Here is a 24665-nt window from a genome sequence, read left to right on the forward strand (position 1 = left end):
AGCGCGTCGAAACGCGTTGAAGGTAAGGCGGAGAGGCCACAGCGTCTTACACCAGCTTCTTACACGGGCCGTAACGCGCTAGCACAAACGCGTTAGAAACGCGCTAGAAACGCGGCCTTTCGTTAATGTTGGGTATTTATTGCCATCGTGGTGCGTGTGTCTATGTGCGCTTCGTGGCGTAGTGGGCTAACGCCGCGCGCTCGGAAGCGAGGGGTCCCTGGTTCGATTCCGCGCTACGGACACAACTTCGGAATTTTTTTAACTAGGCTCATTTTTCTCAGACTGGTTACACACTACTACTACGACGACGGGGACGGAACGGGTGCCGCTATAAGGAGCTTCGCTCCTAAAACAATGCTAATATCTACAAACAGCTCTCGGTTTTTTTTTTTTTTTTTTTTTTTTCTGTCATGTAGATATCTCTCGAAGTAAATAAAGGGCCAAAGTTCAATTGTTTTCGCATGCTCCTCATGACCTGCGCACTAGCTAACTAGGCACATCTGCCCCGTGTCTACAATAAGTAAGCAGCTTGCCTATGCGGAAGATTGTCGCGCTTCTAACGGCTTACGCGTGCCGATGCGTACGGTAGGCACTGCACGGAACTGCCGGGTGCGAGGGAGCAATATGCTTTTTTGGCGGTGGCGTTATTCGCAGCATCGATCGGCCGCAGCGTGAGCCTGAGATTACGGCATTGGCTGCTGACCCAAAAGCAACGATGCACTTGGTTGCCACTGCCGTGACTGGAATGCGATCAAATTTAGAGCGGCGGTCGGGAGCAAAAAAAGCCAACCGCTGGAACGGCCGCGGGCACCGATGTTTCGATGCTCAAACGTAAGGAACTCATGCACTATTTCACCCGACGTTCTAGAAATTGTTGCTGTCAGCTCGTATCCCATAACCGACATTACGTACACGGAATAAAAACCCGCGAGAGAGAAATAGAGAGCAGTCAACAACCCTGCCATCCGGTTTCTAGTTATACAAAACAGCCGGTTGAAATTCCATTCCATTCCCTGGGGTGCGATCCGCTATATGTACAAACTATATGTTCGCTACGCTATATGTTCTTATTGGGTCTTTCTTTTTCTTTTCGTTTTTCTCTTAAGCGCGATAGCGTTAAGGGCTCCGCGTCGCAGAAAATCCGGAGTCGGCGTAAGCACCGGCATCGTTGGCGGAAATAATCCTACCGAACCACATCATCCCGAACCAGCCCATCCGGGCAGGCCCTTCGCGTGGCGCAAGGCGTTAGTGAACAAAAATTGAATTTCTCGAAGTAAAATCCGTCAGAAAAATCGTAAAGTACGACTTAACCACAACCTACAGACGTGATAGCGTCGGACTGTAATTTGAATGTAGGAGAAAAAAGCCTGATAAGCAGTCGGGGATCTTGGAATGCTATCGCGTTCCACTCGTAAAGGCGAAGATTAAGCGCCCTACAAACTTTCCTCCCCCTTTTTTTTTTCTTTTTTTTTGGGGGGGGGGGGGGGGGAGTGTTGCCGGTCTGACCTACATTGACCTTGCAAGTGAGCATCGCTGCGATTACGACGACACGACCAACGACAGTTATAACTGTTAAGTGGTCAAATTACGAATTATGCAAGAATTCGCCACATCCTCTGAGTGACGCCGCAGTAGACGTATCCAGATCGCATAAACCGAGTAGCCTTACGGTATAGGTGCAAATGCTAGACGGAGAAAAAGGTAAAGAACTAAGCTAAACTAAACTTTAACAAAAAGAAAATGGGGGGGGGGGGGGGGGGGGCAGCGTACCCGCGTGCTCGAATAACGCCTCTCCCCCCTTTTTTTCCCCTTTTTCTTTCTTTGTGAAGCCCAATCGAACAACCATGGGAAGGAAGAATTAGTTTTACTGGGCATCTGGAGTACTATTCTGGACATTGTAATGCCGCCGTATAGTCAGATTTGGTAATGGTGGCATTTTGAGCCAATCGGAGAGGTCGTAGCAGCCTCGGGGCCAGCTCAGGGCCAATCATAGCTAACAACATGGCGAATTCGACAAAATGGCGGAATTCAACTTCCAGAATAGCAACCATGTTGCACCGAATTTAAGGATGTTTGTTAGAATTAAGAGGAAAAAAAATTACACACTGTGGGAAGACATTAAATTTAGGTCATAGTTTCTTGTTTGTTTGTTTTTTTTACATTTGCACATCGCCGAATTAAAAAAAAAGTTATAAACCTCGAGTATCAAGTTTACAATTTTTTTAATACAGAAATAATAAAAAAAACAATATCACAATTCTGCAAATTGTGCCTACGAGACATCTAAAGTGGACAAACTTGCTGCATTATACATCATGCGCACAATGTAATGATAAATAATAATAAAATGATATACACCGATTATTTGTGAGTGGGACTTTAGAAATATCTTCGTACTTACTGCAAAAAATTCCACGTAAGCTGTAAGCTCGTAGATCACATTTGTCCGCTTTAGATGCTCTGACATGCAATTTGGAGAACTGCGATCTCTACTTTTGGTGCCGAACCTTTAGTATATAAATTTCATGCTTTTATTTTTTATAGGATACCGATTTTCGGCAATATTTGTTAGAAAGTTGAGGCCATTTTCTTCTTTTTTTCTCTTTTTTTTCCCCTTTTGTCCTACAGCTTTTTCTCTTGCATGTACTAAATTTAATTCAAATCAGTCCAGCGGTTGGCTCTCGAGAGCATTTCTGCGTCTTACATGTATCTGAATAGGAAAATCGGTGTTGGCCCCCGAGGTAAACACAGTGACCGCAACAGAATATCCTTCGGAGGATATCCAATGCAAGGATATGAATATCCCAGGAATTATTGCTGAATACGTCCAGCGGGCGTCCTTCACGCGTTCGCACTTTCCACGTCCTATGGACATCCCTTGCATGCGCGTGAGAGACGTCATGGGGTCATGGTGGGCACATTGCACGGACATATGTCATGGATTTTTTTCAGTGTTTCCTATACTGAATATTACGTTGTAGCAGGCGCTGTGTAACAGAAGCGGTGGACAGAACGTCCACACAGAAAGAGCAGACATTAAATCGCGTGTACACGCATGCGCACACACGCACGTTTGCGTTGAAGTGCCTCATTCTTCTAGGCCTTCTGCAGGCACAAGTGGCGTATTGAACTGACTGAATATTTCAAAGTAAACTAACTGCGTCAGAAGATACGCAAAGTACATAGAACACATGAGTTGCAGACACGATAGCTACCGACTATAATTTGAGTATACGAGAAAATATAATTCTCTCACAAGAAAACTAGCTGTTCTGTGTGTTGATCTAAATATGCCTAAATGCAATATGCTTAGAACGACCTTGATACGTAATCTGAAATTGGACGTCTGGCGGATGTCCTATTCATCTCCGAAATGGTGCACGGATACGGGACATGATTCAGTGTTTCGAGGTGTCTAAAGTGCCACGTATACTGACTTACCATTAATTTTCACCAGATGTTCGACGTGTCACATAGTATTGTAAACGTTGGCAATATATTTTAGCGACGTTATGTCTGACAAAAAGGCTGTGCCAAAGCAGCAATGCATAGAATGGCCACCGGTAAAATCTTGTATTCCCTGTAATGTCCTATCAAAATTGTGGAAATCATGAGGATATCAAGGGAATGCCACTGCAAGCATTAATCAAAAGATATATCATTCTTTTTTGTAGATACGTACTAAGTTTTTATGTGGTGTATTTTGTTGCAGAGATTCATGGATCGAGGATGATTGTACTACACAACACGGAACCTTAGACACACGACAACAAGCAAAGTTCATCTTTTAATTCTCTGCAGCAAGCTGTGGATAATCGAAAAACATAACAAAAATACTGTACCATCTTGGTGCACGGAACTAGACCACGGAGAAACTACTATGACTGTGGTCCATCTATCAATCCGTTTGGGGGGTGAGTGTGGGTTGCCCCTGAGAAAAGCGACAATGTCAGGATTAACAGTTCTAAATTTGTCCATCTGTTAACGAAGAGTGGTCTTTTCATCTCCAGAGCCAGGCTGACTACATGTTGCTACGTCACTGCATACGCCTTTTCTGGTCCGTTCCTGGTTTCACGAAAAGTTCCATATGCTACCACTGCCGCGAAGCATGCTGGTAGTAGTAGTCCTCAGCAGGCTGAAAGGAATCTATGCATGCATGCATGTTAAGAGACGTGTGCTGTGTTTGCAATACAAAGAACCCGCTTATTACACCAAATCAAAAGGTAGGGAAATGAGAATTGAGATTCTAAACAGGAGTTGTGTTGAGCAGATGCACCCCCTCAACCTCCCCCTAATATTTACTGAAAAAATCCACAATGACAGCGTGCATCAGCATTCCCCTACATGTTGGCTTGAACCCAAGCGTATGGCAAAAGCCTCAAAGAGTACTGTCATGGTGCAGACGTACAGAGCTGCTGCGCAGGTGCTCTGCACGTGGTGAAACCAATGGCACATAAATAATGAAGTGCAAGCTAACCTCCGATTCTTCCGTGCGAGGCCAACTTCATGGCAATATGTTTCCGACTGCCGTGAAGCTCTATCGTGTTTCGCTGGGAGCAGTAATGAGAGCCACGATCACTGTGCGGCAACTGTGCAGATTATATGCCCCATGGGCAGGTTATACACGCAAACCACAGTATAAACAATGCCAAGGAGAGAAGAGCAAAGGCGGACCTTCGTTACTTTTTAGTCTATAATGAACCTATATGTGTCTCAGAACATGCAAAGACGGGAACTCATGCAGACAGAAAACCACTGCTTGTGTTAACCATTTTTAATTCCTTCAACGAACCATCAACCGGCACATACTGTCACGCATGTACAGCAGAGTTCTCAAACATAAATACTGTACACTGCCAAAAAACATACCAGCAGAAAAAAAAAAATTAGTGACTGCCTGTCATCTATTCAGGTCCCTCACATGCCTATCTGTGTGTGAGGGATGCCAACCTGCCGAACTTATTAAAGCGCATCTTGGATTTCTTCGCAACATATCATAGCCGCCATTTCGTGCGACGACACCTCGGGTAAAATCATCTGGGCTAAAGGTATCTTGAGCAATACAAATATATTGGTGTCAGTAACAAGCCCTGCATTAAAATAAAAAGGAACCTGAAGCCTCTTTTCCTCAGCAAGTGGCTTCATCTGGCCACTTTTTGAGGTTAGAGGCGAGCTGCCTTGCTCGAGATATAAAACTAGTCTATGTACACAAGAATCTCGCATATGCCACGCCACCACTGCACCTCAACAGAATCTCACTTAAGCCCACAAGTGGATACAGCCTTGAATAGCAACTGGCCTGTTGGCAGCAACTCATTGTGAAGTTTTCACTGTGGCTTGGCTTGGCATCTACGTGGTCTTCCTTCAACATCTTATACAGAGTCCATCATACTTCGCTCAGCACGTAGCACTAAGCTGCGTGCACAGATGCACGGGAAAAACATCCCCCACTATTCTCACAAAGCTAGAGAGCCCTGGCAGAGGGTTTGAAAATTATAGCTGAATCTTAGTGGCACGACACATAGCTGCGATTTTATAACATCTAAACCTCTAAGGCCTCAGATAGCATCCTGCATTCTTCTGACAGCACCTCTCTCGGAAAAGTGCACCACTATTTGCAGTGGAAGCGCAGTTTGCATAGGCTCCACAGCATCACACAATATGTCTGGATGAAGTAGCCATGAGTATAGCACGGCGTCTAATTCAGTCAGCCTAAAAGGCTCAAATATAAGCATATCTTCTAGTCATGTATATTTATTTACATAAAGCGCTGAAACAGCCCGAGGCCCAGACCTCACAATGATGGCACTGACTCCCCACTATGCTGCCTCTGATAGTGTTTCAAGCACTAGCCGAGCGTGAACGTTCGGATTCTCAGTAGCTAAAATACAAACATTGAGGCACTGATTACTCTCAGCCCTGCTGAGACAGATAGGCCCATTCTCACGAGCACACACAAAAAAATAAAAGGCAATATTTAAGAACAAACTCTCAGTGCCAGCTGTAAACAAGAGGACTACAACAATGCCTGACTACAAGGGACCCATGAGGCAGCGGCAAATATGGACATGAAATCAGGTGCAATGCCAACAACTGTGCACGAGAATATTTTGACCCGCATGTATCAAAGGCACACACAACAATGTGCAATCAAGCAACAGTGCACAGTAATAGGGTGACTGAAGGCACTCGGGTAAAGGCTGCAGTGCAGAAGACACTAGCTAGGCGAGTCTCATAGGCCAAGGTGCCTTAGCACAAGCAAGCTACGACCAGATGTAAGGTACTCGAAACTGCGTAGACTCGTCACGCTGACCGGAGGCCACACACATTCAGCTGCCAGGCTGGCTCCGTGGAAACCTGCGCAATACACATGGAAATTTCTCAAGATCATCAGTGTACCAACCATGACAGTGGGGCAGCAGGCACACAAGACATGAAATGAGCAGCAGTAAGTATTTCCAATACAAGGATTCCACTGTTTTAACTGACATACCAGGATAACTGCATTTGCCTACCCGCAACAGCATCCAGTTGCATCTGTATAAAATTAATGCAAAACATGCATCTGCATAGTGCAAAAGTCGATGCACTGATTGGCACCGACTCTGGGCATCTTTGGTGATTGCTCAGACATGACTCTGTTTGTTTTCCAACTATTTCTTTTTTCCTCCTGTGGCTGCAGTTGGCCACTTTTTTAGCGTGGCACTTGACATCCCTGCCTGAGGCTGACCTTGAACATTGCAAATGTATACTGCATGGTAAAAGTCCTGCCCAGCAGACACCCACAATCAAGCTAGCTATAGATGCTGCATTCTTTGATCTCCTTCCTCATCAACACAGTTCTGAATGTGCTGACCTCTTCGTACGAGAAAAACAACTAACCATGGCATGCAACACAAAGTACCCTGCCTGACACAAGTGAATCGCTGAAAGCTCGCAAAGCAAGACATGCAAAAAGGTGAACAAAAATATTACAGGGACTCTATCATTTCAACAAAACCTAAATTGAATCCCAAATGTGCACGTTTGACAGAAAGTGGTATCTGGTGAAAAGAGTTAGAAGCGCAATAAATAAAGTAAGGTACTCTAGCTAATTTGTATGGCAGCCTCCGTATTGATGTCATATTCTCTAGTGGTCAATTTCAAGGCCTCTTTCCCTTTAGCATGATGTCGGGTGCAAAGCCACATTGGAACGAGAATCCTGTCCACACTGAAAGTGATTGATTGAGAATACGGCCCCTGTTAAGAACACCTCTGAAAAGGGCTCATGACACCATGATTTCTTTTCATATTTGCAATATACCAGGCTTTTCAAGAATGTCTCAAATGCTAACCTAGAAAAGGAGCCTCCTATGGTAGGTTATTAAAACAGTAAAATACATCTTTTTATATTTCTTTCAAGGAGATATTTCTTATGTTCTTTCCCACACTTTGTGTGGATGGCTGTCTGGCCCAGCAGGTTGAGCCGATCCTAGAGAAAGTGTAATTAATTAGATCAGGGTCGATCCTGGAGACAAGTGTAATCAAAGATATTACAGCGAAACCTCGTTGATACGATCTTCACGGGAACCAGAAAATAAAGCGTATCATCAAAAAAACGTATCGTCCGAAGTATTATTCAACCAAATCGTATTATCGGGAAAATAAATATAAACATATTATCCCGAAAAACATATTATGCAGAATTGTATCATCAAGATCCCTCTGTATATTGATGGGATCGTCCTGATGGTGCACAATAAGTGTCCTTCCAAGGATTTTAATGTGGTTTGCAAAGCAGGGCAATTATAGAGGCAGTGAACCATCACGGCATCCATGCACCTCATATCATTAACTAATGAAGCTATAGCCAATAAGCATCTCCGCAGCATACCTCAGCAAGCCTACCAGAAAGCTATCGCTTGACTTTGACAATCATCCTCCGGTGGTTTCCACTCAATTTTGGCATGCATCTTGGCAGAGCACCACACATATTGTGATAGTGAAGTTGAAATGAACAAGAAGAGCCACTACACTGAAGACAATGACAAAACACAGCCATGCTCAAGCTGTCTTTCATGTTGGTCAGCCCTGTGTTTCTTGTTGCATAGTATCTAATTAACCACTTCATGAAGGTACTCCTTCACATAGTTAAACATATGCATTGTATGTGCGTAATGTTTTTCTTTTATTTTTTATTGTGCCTAACTGAAGAACTTCAACGTGTAGGCTGAATGCATAGTTATTCCTCTTGTTGTTATCGTTTGAAATAACTGAGGAGTTTCACCTAATTAAAAATTTCTCATTCAACGTAATTTCTTTCAAGTCAGCAAAATGAAAGTCTTTTTGAAGGTTTCCATTGTGAAACACCATTTATGATACCTTTCTGTACTTTGCCTAGTTTAAGCAGCGTGACTATCATATATTTCCTCCAATGTCAAAAGCCTACACTTCCCTTTTTCTTTCACGCTCATGAACACAATCTCAGGATCCGACAGAGCTAAAGCAATAGGACTTTTGTGCAATTTTCTTAAAGTCAATGCCACGTAATAATTAGAGTTAAGGAACACAATCTAACAAGAACCCAGCTACAATTACAGCAGAAAGTGCAGTTCATATAAAACATGCAGGAGGCAGAACATCATCACATGACAAATAACATTTTCCACTAGGAAACAAGAAAACACACAGATGAGCTGTTTTGGTAACCAACGCATCACAATGGTAATTTTTAATAAATTCTATTACCATACATCTTCAATAGTTCACAGCATATATAATTTTCAGATCCTCATTTTAAAGGTGGCAAAAAAAAAGAAGCAATGCAAAAGCAACTAACAAATAGTATCAGTCACTAATTAGTAATCCCACAATGGCCATAGCATTGCTGAGCTTATAGTATTACAGGTATTTCCACTAGTCATTTTCTGATAATTTCACTAAGAGACCGTTTGCCATCGTTGTGTTCTTTTAGTTTCTACTGTATGAGCAGCACCACAACGCCAGTAGGAGGTCAAGCAGCGCCACAACTCATTTGTTTAGCAGCACGTACCTTTTTCAGGGAGCCCTTGCCACCGAAGTTGCGGATCTCATCCATGAGGATGTCTCTGGTGCCAATCACAGAAGCCTGAGGATTCCTGGCTGCACTCTGTAAACTCGACTGGCCTCCAGCGGCCAACTTACGAGGTCCATCACATTCAGATGTAGATCGCTTCACAGCGGCCGCACTGCTGCGCTCTGGCTGGTTCGTGCTGTGCGCCTGCTTGACCTCAACAGCACTGGCATGCCCATTCACTTTGACCACAGAGTGAGCAGAAGCCAAAGGTTCCACAGTGACACCAGACTTTAGCGTGGCCTGCACAATGCTTGGCTTGTTGTTACTGCAATTGGCAGCATTCTCTGTGACGTGCAGGTGTTGCTCCGACGTTGCACTGGGCTTCTTTGCCAAGCGAACAATTTCACTTTGGAGGTACGGTGGAAGGGAACGCCGGTCTGCCACGCCGCCCTGCTGACTGCTTGTGGAACTTTCTGAGCTTGCATGTACATTGGTCACAGTTACCCTCCCCTTGTCAGAAGGTCTTGACTGTAGCTGCTGCACACTTGTGGCCACTGACAATTCCTCATGGTGTGTGGCCTGATCCTGAGATTGAGACAGCTTTTGTTGAAGAGAAGCCTCTTGCGACAGCTTCTCGATGGCTTCCGGAGAAAATCCACGCACCACAGGTGCTGAATACAGGATCCCTGTGGGCTTCTTCAAGTCTGGCTTAGGCTTTGCCTGAGGCTTTCCACCTGAATTCACCACTGTCCTTGCAGAGCCCTCATGTTGTTTGTTTGATTTGCTTACCTTCTCTTCTACACCCTCCAAGCCCCCAACAGCCCTTTGGCGGTTCAGTGTGGTGCTTACGGATGTGGTCGCTCTCTGATCTTCTCTCTGATCCTTCCATGTGCCGAAGCTCACAACAGGCGCAGTCATGCTTTCTGCAGAACCTGGCTGTTTAAAAGCTCGGCTGCGCTCCTCGATGAGACTTAGCGGCCTCACTGGCTTCACTCTGGGCAACGTGGAAACTCGAACTTCGTGTTGGCTGTTAACGACAGAGCTGTTGCAAGCTTGAGGCTGCTGTGGTGCTGCAACAGCTGATGGTGCCACAGCACTTGGCACTATTCTCTTGTCTTCGAGCAAATTTTGGTTCGATTCCAGTTGCTGCGTCCAGGCCACAAACTGTTCCTGAAGCCTCGCATATTCGCTCAGCAAGATGTCTTTCTCTTCCTCAAACTGAAGCTGCCCTGCCTCTCTCGATACCTGTGAAATGCTGTGGCTAGGACGGAGGTCTGCTGTGGACACTGACTGCTTGCTGCTTTGCTTCAGTGCTTGATTGTCACTCTCCCAGCTGCCAATCTTCACTGTAAAAGTGGCATCTCCCTCAGATGCTTGCTTTCCATCAGGTCGCGTTAAGGTTGCAGATCCCCCAGCCGGACCAGCTGCTGCTTTAGATGTCACTGCACGCTGCGCACTACTAGCACTGCTAGGAGAGATGACTTTGATGTTTTTGAACCTCTCATAGTTTGGCTTGATACAATCACCACTATAAATGTCATCTACAACCTCGGTCTTATAGGACCCTAATGACCCTATGGAGAAAGAGATAGGGCCACCAACAACGCTTCGAGGTCGGGATGTTTTTTCAACCTCCTGCCTTTGACTCAGCTTGGTTTGTTGCTCGGGGGCAGAGGTCTCACATTTCTTGGCCACTGGTAAACCTTCATCTGAAACCTCCCACACAATTTCCTCAATGTGAACTGTCTTTTCTGCAGCATTCGGATAGCTGCTCATCTTGACAAGCTCTTGTCGATCCAAAGAGCCTGTTTGCAACAGCTCGCGACTCTTTCCTTGGGCATTTTCTACTACAGTACAGTTGCCTTTCGGAGCATCTTCACTGCAAGGACCAGAATGAAAGCATTCCAAAGATGTTCTTTGCACAGTTGTTTTAGCTTGACCTCCTTTTTGCCCCTGATTCACAACAACTGTTTGAACAAAGACCTCTTCTTCAGGTACAGAGCTAGGTAGCTCTTCTTGCACTTTACAGGTGCTCGTTTCCAATGCTGGCTCAGGCACATTATGTGTCTCTGCAGTAGATGCATCTGCTTGCCTCGTGGACACCTTGACTTCCTTGAGACGATAAATTTGCAAACTGTCCCTGCGAGGCATTGGCTGATTTGTGATCACTGAGGCACTTTCATCCGACTCCTGATCTTGATCGGGGATGTTCGACTGCATTGGTACATGCTCCTCTGAGGTGACTGCAGACAAACTTGATGTTTCTGAGCTACTACCTTCATTGGAAGGTTCAGACTGTTCTTTCTCCACATCCTTGACTGTCTCCTCCGTAGGTGTCTTCACAGAGCCCTGACACAACACTGCTTCTTTAAGCACCACAGATTCAACTATCACTGTGGTTGTTGCAGAAGTTACTGGAATGGAGGCATCTTTCTTCTCACATTTCACATCATTTCCGCCCGTTGCACTGCTGCCGATGTTCTGTGTTTCAGTGCTCGTGCTGGCAGTGCTGTCCCTGCTTCCCAGGTCATCGACAAGCCCACTGTCATCTCTCGAAAGGTCACTCTTTGGCGATTCTGGCTGCAGAGACTCTGTTTTTATTATGCTTTGGGACACAGCACTCGTCTCAGAAGCACCACCCGCTCTTGTTCGAAATGGTGATGGTGGCTCGGGAATTGTGTACTCCCAGGATGCACTGTCAGAAACGCAGGCTGAATTGTCTGCAGCCAATGAATCAGGATCCTCTATGGAATCAAATGTGGCATCGATGTGAGAGAAAACCAGCTTCTTCAAGACTGCTTCATCATACTGGCTTGATCCATTATCTACAAAGAGAGCAATAGAAGAGGACTGTGTAAGTATGGTTAATATACGTAACGATGGAATGAGTAGGCAACAAAGCCTCCTGACACTTTTTTTATTGTCGTAATCCAATTGGGACTTTCTCAATATTCAATTCCTTAAAAATGCGGTCGAATAAAAACATTCATATGGCAGACCTCTTCAAGGCACTGTTCTTAGCTTATTTTCAATTGACAATAACTTAAAAGTGAAGTTTCTTTAGGACTGAATGAATAAATATCCCATCGGAGAGCATTTGTATGAGATGTTTCCCCTCAATATAACATCCTGAATTGTACAGGATATTGAAAATCGGCTAGCATAGCAACAACAAGATTTATAAACTTCTCATTGTGATGAATATGTTAAATATGAGAGAGAAATAATGCCAAATATATTGCATGCGCTGTAAAGCCAACATTCACAAGCTGCATGAAGAAAAGCACTGCAAATAAATATCAAGGTCAAGCACTGCCGGCGAAGTTAACCATATGCAGATGCAGACACCGTGTTATGATAGATTTGAGCAAGATGTAAGTAGCAATGATTGCAGGCACAATAAATAAATCCCAATTAGCTTGTACATATCAGTGGTATTGTATAAAACAAGTTTCTACAGATGTGTATTGGCAATACAGAGTGCGAGGAGTGCCGAGATCCTGTCGACTGCTCCCCAACTATCAGCACGCAATCCCTGCTACATGACGCTACAACTGTGACTGGTGACAATCTGGTTCCATGGTGTTCGGCATACATTGAAGCATGCATGGCCAAGTCTTGATAAGTCAGTGGCACTCGCAACCAAAGAGGAGTTTGCTTCGTGCCAGCGTGGTGCAGTGTGCATGCCGTGCACCTCGCCGAGGACAAGGTTCACCGTCCAATGCTCGAGGATGATTGCTGATATTACCAAGTTTGTTGAAAGAGTATTGGGGACTTTTTTCTAATACCGTGCAGTTCGTCTTGTTTTAAAGTTTTAACTAATAAATGACATTCATTTTGTTCCTGCGACCACCTCTAGCAAAAATTCTAATAGAAGTTTGTATTAGTTGTATAAGTTTTGTATTAGACCAATATAAATTTAATAGAAGTTTTATTACAAGTATAATACAGTTTTGTATTAGTTGTATAAGTTTTGTATTAGGCCAATAGAAATTTCTATTAGTCGTACTGATTAACCTATCAGATCAATAGGCCCTGTGTATTAGACTTATTAGTCTTATACAGTGTTGAGTGTCTACTAGTATCTCTATTAGACTAATAGGTCCTATTGGCCTTATACAGATTGTTGCTGGTCTGAAACAACATGTATTGCTGGATTCCGCAGCTCTTGTTTGCTGGTGAAAGTTGATGAAAAAATAGACTAGCAGACCGCTTGCTTGCATGGAGACGTGTGTCTATTTAATCCCTGAAAAATTTAAAATTCTGCTGTACGATTGTGCAGCAGACTGCGTTCGCACGTTTGCATTAGTTTCAGTGCACTAAGCAAGTGAAACTGGCCATCTCTCGGCGACATACACAAAAGCACCGTGTGCCTACATGGTCTTGCCAATTTTGCTTCACTGAGCCTCGTCGCGATGAGTCGTTGAGGAAACAGCTAGTGTTTACAGCACAGCGAATACTTCCTCAAGAAAAAAAAAGAAAAAAAAAGAGAAAAAAACAAACAGCCAGCCGTAACCTACAAGGCAGAATCGCGTTGCCCGGTCAGCTTACGAACGACTAGCTAGTATACTCTAGAATGACAGGTGCAATAGCAGCAACCATATTTGTTTGCGGCTGAAGTTTCGTCAGTGTCGTATTTTCTGTTGAAGTGCGCATAAAGTAAATGTTAAACTTTTAACCTAAATTGATAACTTGATACCGCATATAAAAGGCCGTAATATTTATTGACATCAAAGAGCAGTATTGCAGAGAAGGGGAAAACAGCGGGCAGGAAGGACATAAAACTGCGACAGTAGTCAGCCGTAGTTGCGCACAGCACATGTGCCATGGCGGCTGCCATGTCAAGGTAGGAGGCATTGGTCAAGGCGAGGCTAGCGAGGCGTCACGCGAGGTGTGCGTGCGTGTTAGTGAATGAACGATGTGTTTTTAAGGAACCCGTGGTGTTAGCGTCTGCGCAATCTCATTCGTGCAGTAGTATATTCGGATAGTTTTATCTATGGCTGCTGTTATGACTTCAAAACAACACAAGCCAACTGTTTTACCCCTGTCCTTCGCGGCTTTGTGGATCTATCAGCGCGCATCGATGTGCAGCGTTTTCCCTGGCGCCAATTTACCATTTCAAGGTAAATATAATTCTTATTTATGCTTCTGTAGTACAGTATGAAGTGTTTTCTTCTCTTTTTTATCCTGACGGTGGACGTAAGTACTGTGCCGTCGGGCTAATTGCTGTGTGCGTTGCAGCAATAACATGCCTGTTTCCGACAACACTGTGCAAAATTTCTGTCTAGAGTTCCTTATATCTGTCTACAGTTTCGATGGAACACGCATCTTATGTTGACTTTGTTGCCTTATAATTGTCCTGTCATGTCAGGTGGCGTCATTTTTTATTATGATAAACATTTTGAGCTAGCATATATCAACTGTCCTAAAATATTGCGGAGCCATATTATTCTAATTTGGAAGCAAATATTGCCAGCTTAAAAGTTTAGTGGTAGAACTAGCACCCCTGCTTTCAACTGATTCTATATGTGTGTGTATTTTGGTGCCCAGGTTTTTTTAACGACTTCATCAAAAGGACGTCCTCTGGTCGCAGTCAACGAAAAGCTCTCTCAATCAAGATTGCTGACCTGACGAAGATCTCAAAAGAGGAATCTGTAAAAAGATATGCTGTGCTAATAAATGCTTCTAGCAATTTTACCTGTTTTTCGTTCTGTATCTGGTGCATTGCACCATTTTCTGTCACAGCAATAGACCTATTAGACTAACACTAATAGACCTATTAGACTAATACACTAATAGGCCTATTAGACTAATACACTAATAGACCTATTAGACTAATACACTAATAGGCCTAATAGACTGTATTAGTGTCAATAACCTAATAGGTTATTAGTTTTTGTATTAGAATTTTTGCTAGAGACTCCTGCTAGTGCCTGCTCTTGGTGAGGTCTTCTCGCGACAGCAGCCAAGAAGCCAAGTCGCTTCAAGAGGAACAACTACTGATGACAGCAAGGCTAGTGGTACAGCAGGGTGACCAAGACTAAACCATTTGGTTCTTTTGCTGTCTCTAAATCCTTCAATGGCCACAGCTGTGATACAAATGATTCTTTCCGATAGGCAACACCAGACTGAGGTAATTGGGTGAGAAGGCAAGTTCAGTTGATGTGCACGTGCACCATCGTCATGAAGCGGCCAAATTATCAAATCTGACAGCAAAACCTGAAAGCAAAGAACATACGCATTTCACTAAGCAATGTGTGCATACTGACTACTACAGAAGCAAATATGGAAGGCCATAATCTGAAGCTATGTCTGCATGTGCCATCCCTTGCTGATGTCATCCTTCTTTACATGTAAAATAATCTCAAATGCAGTCGCATTCAGAGAGCTCGTAGCCTATCCTATATGAGGAGCAGTTTCTCAATTGAAGCTAGGCTCCTGTCTCTATATCTGTCAATCCAGCAAAGGGTCAGTTGTAAAAGCACTGCCTTGCCAGTTCAGCTAGTCCACTAATTAGAATACACTGTCTTAGTCAAAAGTTGCCATGCCACTGTGACTGGTGGGAAATGCTATTCCTTGAACCCTTCCATTGAAATCCTCCATACCATAGCCCACCAATATTGATAAAAATGGAGGGAGAGGGCCAATTTCATGCTAGCTATGAATCCCTCTTTCATAGCAGCATTTTATCATCTCTAGCAGCATTCCCTTTACCTGCTTTATTGCTGCATTTCCATCACACCATCACATGCAGCCAGGAAAATGTGCTAGCCACAGCGACTTTGTGAAGCAGAAGAAAAAAAAATTATTACTAATTAGGTTTTATGTGCCAGAACCACGACCTGATTATGAGGCACGCCGTAGTGGGGGACTCCGGAAATTTGTACCATCTGGGGTTATTTGTGTACCTAAATTTTAAGTACACTGGTGTTTTCGCATTTCGCCCCCATCGAAATGCGGCCGCCGTGGCTGGGATTCAATCCTGCGACCTCGTGCTCAGCAGCCCAACACCATAGCCGCTGAGCAACCACAGCGGGTCCAGCAGAAGAGATTTATCTGGCATTCATTATGCAAAGTGTTGAGTAAAGAGTTTCGTCCAAGCACTAGTTGAAAGTCACAAGATACAGTCCAATTAATCAGGTACTTGTGCATGTATAACTCAGCTGTGGTAGCTGGGATCAGCTGTTGAGACATCGTTCAACCATCAAAAGAACATTACAAGTCAAAGCTGACGTTGTCTCAGCAAAATCATCATCATCATCATCATCATCATCAGCCTATATTTTATGTCCACTGCAGGACGAAGGCCTCTCCCTGCGATCTCCAATTACCCCTGTCTTGCGCTAGCGTATAATGCAAAATAATGCGGCCACCTAATTAACCCAGGTGTTGCTTATCAATAAAGCAATGTGCAGACCGATAGGCAACATGCAGATCAAACAGGCACATGCTTTGCATTACGCAAATGTGCAAGTTCATGCAGAAAGGGAAAAAAATGGCAGAGGCATGTGGAAGCTTGTGAAAGCCAACACCAGTGGAGTGAGTGAACCTTCTGGGGCAGGTTGCCAAAGTGGAATGGTTAGTAGCCGAGGTTTGGGGACAGGGCCTTGATTAGGGTTCCCTCCGACCAGGTGGTTGTGCGTCGCAGGTGCCGAGAAAGGTGACGGTGGGGGCACGAGACTGAGCTCTCTGAAGTGTAGCTGTTCACCTTTCTCGTTAACAGCCGGCGAGGATGGCTCGGCAAGTCTTTCTGGCACGTCTGGGTTGGCAGCTGTCAGTTGAGAGAAAACAGACACAGCAACAGCTGATATTAGACTATGCCACATAACAATCTCAAAAGGACAGTGACCTGTTGTGCAGTGGAAAGAAAAGGAAAACAAGTTCGACACAGAGAACTCTCTTTTTTACATGTATCCCTGTAACAGTTCAAGACAGCTTGCACTGCACATAAGCTAAGTAGGTCAAAGGATACTTGGAACTTACATTCATACTGCAGCGCATAATTGAAGGAAACACAAACACAAAGAAAAAAAATTTACACAAAGGACGAGCGTTTGCTTTTCTTTGTGTGCATGTTTTGTTTCAATATAGCACTGCTAATATGATTACAAGCTCTAACAACCAACTAGCCTGCCTTTCTGCCTTGACAGTCACTTGGAAGATGGAGACCTGAGTTATAATGAAACTAAAGGAGACCAAGCAAGAGGAATAACCGAGTTAGCTACCAATGTTTCGACAAGAGGGTCACAAGTGCAAGCAGCTCCAAAAATCAGTCGGTTACTTATATCCAAAACTTGTTGCAGGAGCAGTGCACTCACCGAAAACACTTTTATTTGCAGTAAAAGCATAGATTACTTCCAATTGCTATCGCTGTGACTTAGTCCTTTTCTTGAGCTAGTCAAGCCGGCAAGCACATATAGTTGGTACTGCACCGACGAAGTCCTCTTCATAGCGGCCCGAGGATATGTTGGCAAGCTATGGCGGCGGAATGAACGCGAAAGCTTTGCTTGCATCAATAAGTGCAGTGCGTTGGAGCTGTGTTTCTTTTCTTCAGTTTTTCGTGCGCTGTATGGCTGCTGTGAAAAGGACTTCATCAGTGCAGCATAAAGATAATGGGCAGTGAGCTCTGTGGTATCCCGAAATAAGCTGCGACAACCTTTCTCTCGCCGATTGAGATCGCTTGCAATATACTAGCCTTGTCTTCAAGTGAGAGGGTATTGCACTCGGTACTACCATTAAACGTCGGCATAACGAAGTCATTGAAATCGGCAATTTCCTTCGTTATATTGAAATTCGGACTTTTATGCAAATAAGTACAGTCACTGCTGGATTTTTTTACACGGAAGGTGCCACAAACTTTTCCAAATTATCGGGCAGTTAAAAAAAGGAAATTTGAATGAGGAAAAAATTCATCTTGTTGAATTTGAGACTGGGTGACGAAAGATAGTTTCATGTCACGTCAACAATATCTTCACATTGGTGGTACAAAGTAGCGCCAGCAACGCTTTCGCTAGTACGCTGCCCCCGTGGCTGATGTGTCGCCTGCAGCGGGACAACGTTGTCATGAAAACCGCCGGCAGCGGGGAGCAAATGCTTCATCTGCCTCTTTCTTCACCGCCTCTCCAGAACTCAAGATTATGCAACCTCCAGTACTAAATGCACGGGAAGACAGCACATGATGCCAGCCATCTCGGCACGCCCACTCATTGCTCTTTGCACACACAGTAGTTTACCCCTAAAAGAGGGCGCATGGGCTGCGTATGCTCTCAGCCACGCTGCAGTTGTTACAGCGAACGGTAGTTTCGTTCTGACTCGGTGCATGAGTCGGCCACATGCCTTAACCACCGCAAAGTCGCTGTTCATAATCGCGTCGATAGCGGCCGCGGTTGCGACAAACAGTTGTTTCGGTTTGACTCGGTACAAAGCTGTCGAGGTTGCAGAGCACCGGTTACATCGCGATGGACGTGCGATCTGTTGGCAGTCAGCTTACTGGCAAAAAAATAATTGGGATGTGCACGCAGTAGTGCGAAGCGTGTCGCAAATAATGGCGCGCGCTGCGGCCGTGCTGCAAAGGAAGTCGCGAGGCCTCGATTGCCGCTGCGAGAGCCAATCAGTCACGAGATGACGAGAATTGCAGCTTCCGCACTGCTTTTGTGCAAAATAGCAAAAGGATTTGCTCATCCTTATACTAATAAAATCGTGCTGGCATAGTAAGCATTTGCTTATTGTTTTCTGGATACCCTGATGATTCAGCATTCGGTTAATTCGGACGTTTTTTCGGTCCCGTGAAATTCGAATTAACTAGGTTTTACTGTAATATGTGATATATACTATTCGAACTATTCGATTCGAAATTATTCGACCAAATCACTATTCGCATCGAACCTCAAATTCATTATTCGCCCATCCCTACTTTTGATAGATTTTGCGCATGTATATCATGCCAGAATGATTATTTGAAAAAGAATTGGAAGTTTAACATCACATGGAACAGCTGTTAAAACAGTAAAAAAGCAGGACTGCAAAAGTGCTAGGACTGGTAACTAAACCTTCATCTATGTACATTTTATTTCACAGTTATGTTGTTAAGAACACAGAAACAGCTCTTACAAACATCCGTGTTTCATTCACTGAACAATCCTTGAATCGTAGGTGGCATGAAGGGGAAATTTTTTGTTTCCCTAGCCATAACTCCACCATCATCAAAGAAAGAAACAGCTCAAGACTTCGCTAATCCACTATCAAACGAGCTTAACAACCTAAAACCATTAAATGCATGGCAAGAAATGGCTTTTGAGTTCAACAAAAATGAGGGCAGCTTGCACTAGCTCACTGAAGGCTGCAAGGCTGAAAAAACAGCGTAGCTGGGCGTCCACCAAGGTTTACAAGTGTTGCTAAGTTTTTACTATGTATTACTATGTTATGCCAGGATTTTACCGAGTTTTGCTATTTATTGCTATGTTATGCGAAGATTTTACAGAATTTTTTCTATGTATTGCTATGTTACGCTAAGATTTTAATGAAGTTTTACTATGTAATGCTATGTTATGCCAAGATTCTTGCAAACCTTCATCTCTCCGTGGTCGTTTTCGGTGGGAAACGCTTCACACAACACTTGCACGGCGACACTTCTCAAGGTCTCGAACCGAGTTCAGAGTAGACAGGTTGACGTCAAACCACAGCCAATCACTGATGCGGCAGCTGTGACCAAACTCGACGTTCAAGAACTCTCGCTCAAATCGGCCGTTCGCGCCACCCATAGACATGTAGGTTTGACGCTGGAAGTTACACATGACACGATAGCCAGGATCACTTTCTTGGCACTTGCGATCCCTCAGACAAGAGGGCAAGGTACTCGGGCGAGATCTTGCGCTCTTCGCTGTCGCTTTGACGAAGATTCACCAGCACGGTATTCCGGGTTTGATCGCAGCCGTTGCATTCGTTCATGAGCAGCAGTGTGACAGGCTTCCCATCAAGCATCTTCCTCGGGGGTTAGGTACTTCTTCGGCCGACCCATGTTTTTAGGCGGCGCGAACGATGTGCTCGGCCAGGCAATGTGCCGCCGTCGCGGCATCATGGAGCTTTATACGAAGGGAGCGTACGAAGCGGCGCGCAGTGACGTCATGGCTTTTTTTTTCTCCGCCTACATGGCTGTGGAAGCTTGGCAATGTACGTGAAGTGGCGATGCAACATGGCGCGGCCGGGCACAGACATGCCAGGTGGAAGTTACAGTTGCTAGGCGACGCATAGTGATGTCAGAGCTCGGCGGAGTTTCTGCGAACGATTTGTAGCTGAACATCGAGCTTAAACAGCTACGCTGTTAAAACACAGGAAAGCCAACCTGTGCCAATTGAAGCATCAAACCACGACTGAAGCAATACAGCGAACCGTGACGATCGTTTTTGCAATCAGACTGACACACAGCTTCGTTCTTTTCATGTTGTCTGCTTGGCTCCTGTTATACAGTCCCCATCGGCCATGTAAGAGTCACTTCTCAAGTTAATATCAAATTTTGACGAACCGTGGCATGCTGTATTTGTGCTAGCAGCCTGGAGATTAGGGGGTGGGTAGAAGCACTAGCGAAGGCCTGTTGTGGAGAGGGTGAGCAGCGGAGACAGAGAGCATGGCGGTGTGCTGCATGCACTACACGGATCGCGGTATCTTTAGGGATGCTGAGAAAATACATTGGTAAATGTCAGAGTCGGCTCTCTTGTATAAATTACTCCATGCCACCATCCTTTTCGGCTGGCCCTTGCATGCTTTCACTCGCACCCGAAGCATACAGCACGCAGGGCATAACAAGATCTTATCGCTCTTGGACTTTATACGAAACATGACACTGCTCTGCTTCAGCCGTCATTCTTGGTTGTGCGGCACGTGATTTGAGAGGTGCGTTCACAAGCAGCCACTTGCAATTCAAAAATTTGACCACCTGCGTCTGCAGAAGTTCCCATTTATTGTCTCGGTATTTCTTCGCGGCGGCAATGAAATTTTGTTATATAGAAATCGTGCATAACACACTTCTTTATATTGCGGTTCTAAATACTTGGTGTTCTATGGACATGAAGTTATAAAAAGGTAAACACGCCGTTATATCGACAATTTCGCTATATTGAGGTTTAATTGTACCAGCTCTATGGCCTTTACTGCAACTCATGCTTGTCACCTGCCACATGGCAGCAATTACAGCACCAAATCGGGCACTGACGCAATTCACATGCGATACAATGTTCCCCCTAGTGGCTCTGATCAACATCGCACTCGCCAGCTTACGGCTTCCGAGATCTGGCGGCACATCTCAGAGGCCATGAAAAGTCAAATTCGCCACTTCTAGAAAAGACACTGCTCCACTTCAGTGACCGCTATCTTCCACGCTGTGTGCGATTTAGCAGGTGCGCCCACAAATACCTGCATGTAATTCCATCATTTCACCATTGGCTCATGCAGAAGTTTCAATTTATTGGCTTGGCCTTCCTTTGCAACAGCAATGCAATTTCGTTATACTGAAATCACGGATAAACACACTTCCTTATATAGTAGCCTTCCAGTTAATGTGATTCCGGTTAGCCATATTTTTTGGTTAATTCGATCCCAACTGAATGTTCTGGCCGGGGCCCATGCATTTCTATGGGCCCAAGCTTTCATTATTTCGACCCTAAAATTGGCCTTCGTCGGATAATTCGAACTTGGCCAGTCAGTACACATGCGCCTACCCCTGTGGTGACCCCAATGGCAACCCCTTTAGTGACAGTGTCTGTCTCAACGAAGCTTAAAGGACAGTGAATGCAATGAACACACACAGCACCTCTCGTCGAAAATACCTTTTTTTTGGCCAGCCCTAACATATTTTCAAGCAATAACCGTAGCTCACAATGTCTGTGCGCTTGATTTATTTTTTTTTTCCACAGAAAATGGCCCGAAAATTCCGTGTGTGTGGTGCAAACAGATACGAAACCAAAACTCTTCACAGCGACCCTTCATCTATGTTGTTTTTACCGCATAACACAAGTGCATTGTGGCGAAGCTGACTTTAGGAAACCGGTCACCACGGTACAACCCAATTTCTCTTGCTAAAAAATCGGGTGCACGTTATATTCTGCTTTGTTTAGAAGCTTTAATGTAATTTCTACGTTAGTTTTCTACTTTGGACAAATAGAAAGTGGTCACCCATTTGATTTGGGGGCATGTTAGAATCGGGCAAATACTGGCAAACGAATTAGTGTTTTCGTGTTTTTTCTGCATGTTGTTTAATTTGACCCAGTAGATAATTCGATCAATTTCCTCGGTCGCGTCAGGGTCGAATTAATTTCCGGAAGTTGACTGTATTTAGGTTAAAAATACATGGTGAAGTTATAAAAAGTTAAATACCTTGTTATATTCAGGATTTCATTATATCGATATTCACTATATCGAGGTTTAACTGCGCCATTCATTGTCTTTCATCTGTCGTGCTGTTTATCTACACTGAGATATGAAGTTTTTGTGACCGATTTCTCTGTCAAGGTACGTGAGACAAGGCCAAGTGTTTACCTGGCTGTGTACTGGCTGGCTTGGTTGTTTCCGCTGCTGGTTGTGTGGCAGCAGGTGTATGCAGTGCCAGTGGAGGTGGCGGGGGCGCTTTGCGCTTCTTGGCGTGCCCTATTGTACCAGCCTCCGATATGGTGCTCTGAGGCCGCACTGCCCTGCTACCAGTCTCCACCGGTGCGCTTCGTCGGTGCACAGCTACTGTTGTCCCGGTGGTGCGTGACGGACTCTCTTGCCTTAAGTCTGTGAGGAGAAAGGAGACGTGTGAGCCGTCTCGTACAGTGAAGTAATGTGAAGGCAAGCAACATGACTGTCTGACTGGCATCATGCTGCAACAGCACGGGCTTGTGTGCTATGTGCACCAAAAATGACGACCTTCCGATTATTCAAAGTGGATTCACAAAACAGACTGGATTGATGATTCAGTCAAAAGAGCAAGCGTAGCATGGCACGTCACAGCTTATTGCAGTGAAAGTCTGCGGGGTTCAAAATCAGATCACTGTTCGGAGCACCTCAGCTATGTCGTGCTTCCTCTGCGGAGTGAATCAGTGATGTGGTCTTTCACGAGAACCTGCCTTAGGACTACTGCAAGTGACAGTATACCAATGGAGCTCTAAAAAAATGTTTTCTCAAAGCTGAACTTTCCTTGCCACTGTTTCTTTCTTCTCTTGTAAGCACGATGGATGGTGCAGAGCTGGGCTCAGTGTCCTGCTCTGCGATCTTTATAAATGATGCTCGGCAAGTTGTGCATAACCATACTGAATTATTCCCTAGTGTTTGTTTTTTGTCAACAGGCTTACACATATGTATGCTCTATTCTCCTGTACAAGGAAGCCAGCCAGTGGTGTATGCAACTCTTAGTGGCGTAGCAGCATTGCTAAATGATTACAGAGGATTGAAACACTAGAAAAGGCTAACAAGAATGGTCCAGAAACTTCTTGCAAAAGGCTTGAGCCACCTTTGGATGTAGCTACTGCTTCTTTGTTGCCAAGGCCTTTCCTCTACTTTTCTGCCAACCAGTAGGACAGGAGGTACAGGTGTGCACATGTATACTGGTGAACAGCATCTACTACTATACCCATTCAGTTGTGCATCACGAGGCTATGCATTATGCCTATCTCAGTTCTTCACCAATGCATTTGTGAATGAGCTGTCTTTCGACGTAGCAGAAAAAAAATTCGTCAAAGTGGCATTTTGACTTCAAAGCCATCCTGGTTCAACATAAGTAAACAAATTTTAATGCCGAGAGGTTGAAGTAAGCATGGCAGATTGCTGACGAAATGTTTTGTAGCCTCCTACTTCACCTTGAAAATTTCTTTTTACATTAATTTGCCACTTCTGATGTCGACGTGTCAGTGACAAGTTCACCCACCGAAATGACCCAACTGATCGGTCTGTAGCTAGAATTCCTTTAGATAACCCAGACAAAAAGACTACTTCGTTCATACACAAAGTTATCATTTTTCTACTTACATATATGAGGGAATGACACCTGTGCATCGGACATAAAGGTCTAACCTTCCACAGGAACTACAAAACCATACGACTTGGAAAAATCAGTATAATTTTACCATTTTCACACAAGTTTCATACATGACATCACTATTTAAAATTTAACCAAGGCTACAGAGTGAGCCACGACCTACACTTTGTCAATCTTTATGTGTTGCTGAAACTTATTCAGCACAGCACATCAGCGCAGTAGCAGTACATGCCTGATCATCAACGCAGACAGTCACTTTGCCAAAACAGGACCTGCAGAATGGCTTTAGCAAAAATAAATTACTCAGAAGAGCTTCCTTTTTATGAAGGGCCTTCTCACCAAAGGTATCGCTGGATATATCATCCGGCCCATACTGCTCTTGACACAAATAAGGCAAAGCGGTGATTGCCTGGCCAAAGAGACATCACATCCTCTACTCAGTAAATATTTCTTATGATGCCACCTTCATGAAATAGTTGCTGTGCATGCACATTGATGCCTTTGTGCACTAAAAATGCCTAGAATAGGGTTCTGCAATAATCTAGGCCACTGTCCTTTATTGCCTGTGCAGTGAACTGGCATGCCACAGAAGCATGCTTCTTCGAAATGTTGTACAACTCACTC

General features: G+C 44.4%; 1 protein-coding gene across 4 annotated transcripts in view; it reads right to left on the reverse strand.

Moving 5' to 3' along the window:
- Positions 1 to 4759: 4759 nt before the first annotated feature.
- LOC119442754 (uncharacterized) overlaps positions 4760 to 24665 on the reverse strand; it is a 212109-nt gene continuing 192203 nt past the window's right edge. For 3 of the 4 annotated variants that reach the window (XM_037707755.2, XM_037707754.2, XM_037707753.2), the window contains exons 7-10: positions 22565 to 22801; positions 16584 to 16805; positions 9032 to 11859; positions 4760 to 6357 (exon numbers count right to left, since the gene is read on the reverse strand). In XM_037707755.2, the coding sequence (XP_037563683.1) occupies positions 6304 to 6357; positions 9032 to 11859; positions 16584 to 16805; positions 22565 to 22801 (3341 nt within the window). In that variant the 3' untranslated portion in view covers positions 4760 to 6303. The remainder of the gene's footprint in view (positions 6358 to 9031; positions 11860 to 16583; positions 16806 to 22564; positions 22802 to 24665) is intronic. The other variant, XM_037707757.2, reaches the window with a different exon arrangement.

This window comes from Dermacentor silvarum, chromosome 2, assembly GCF_013339745.2.
Source record: "Dermacentor silvarum isolate Dsil-2018 chromosome 2, BIME_Dsil_1.4, whole genome shotgun sequence".
Taxonomy (NCBI): Eukaryota; Metazoa; Arthropoda; class Arachnida; order Ixodida; family Ixodidae; genus Dermacentor; species Dermacentor silvarum.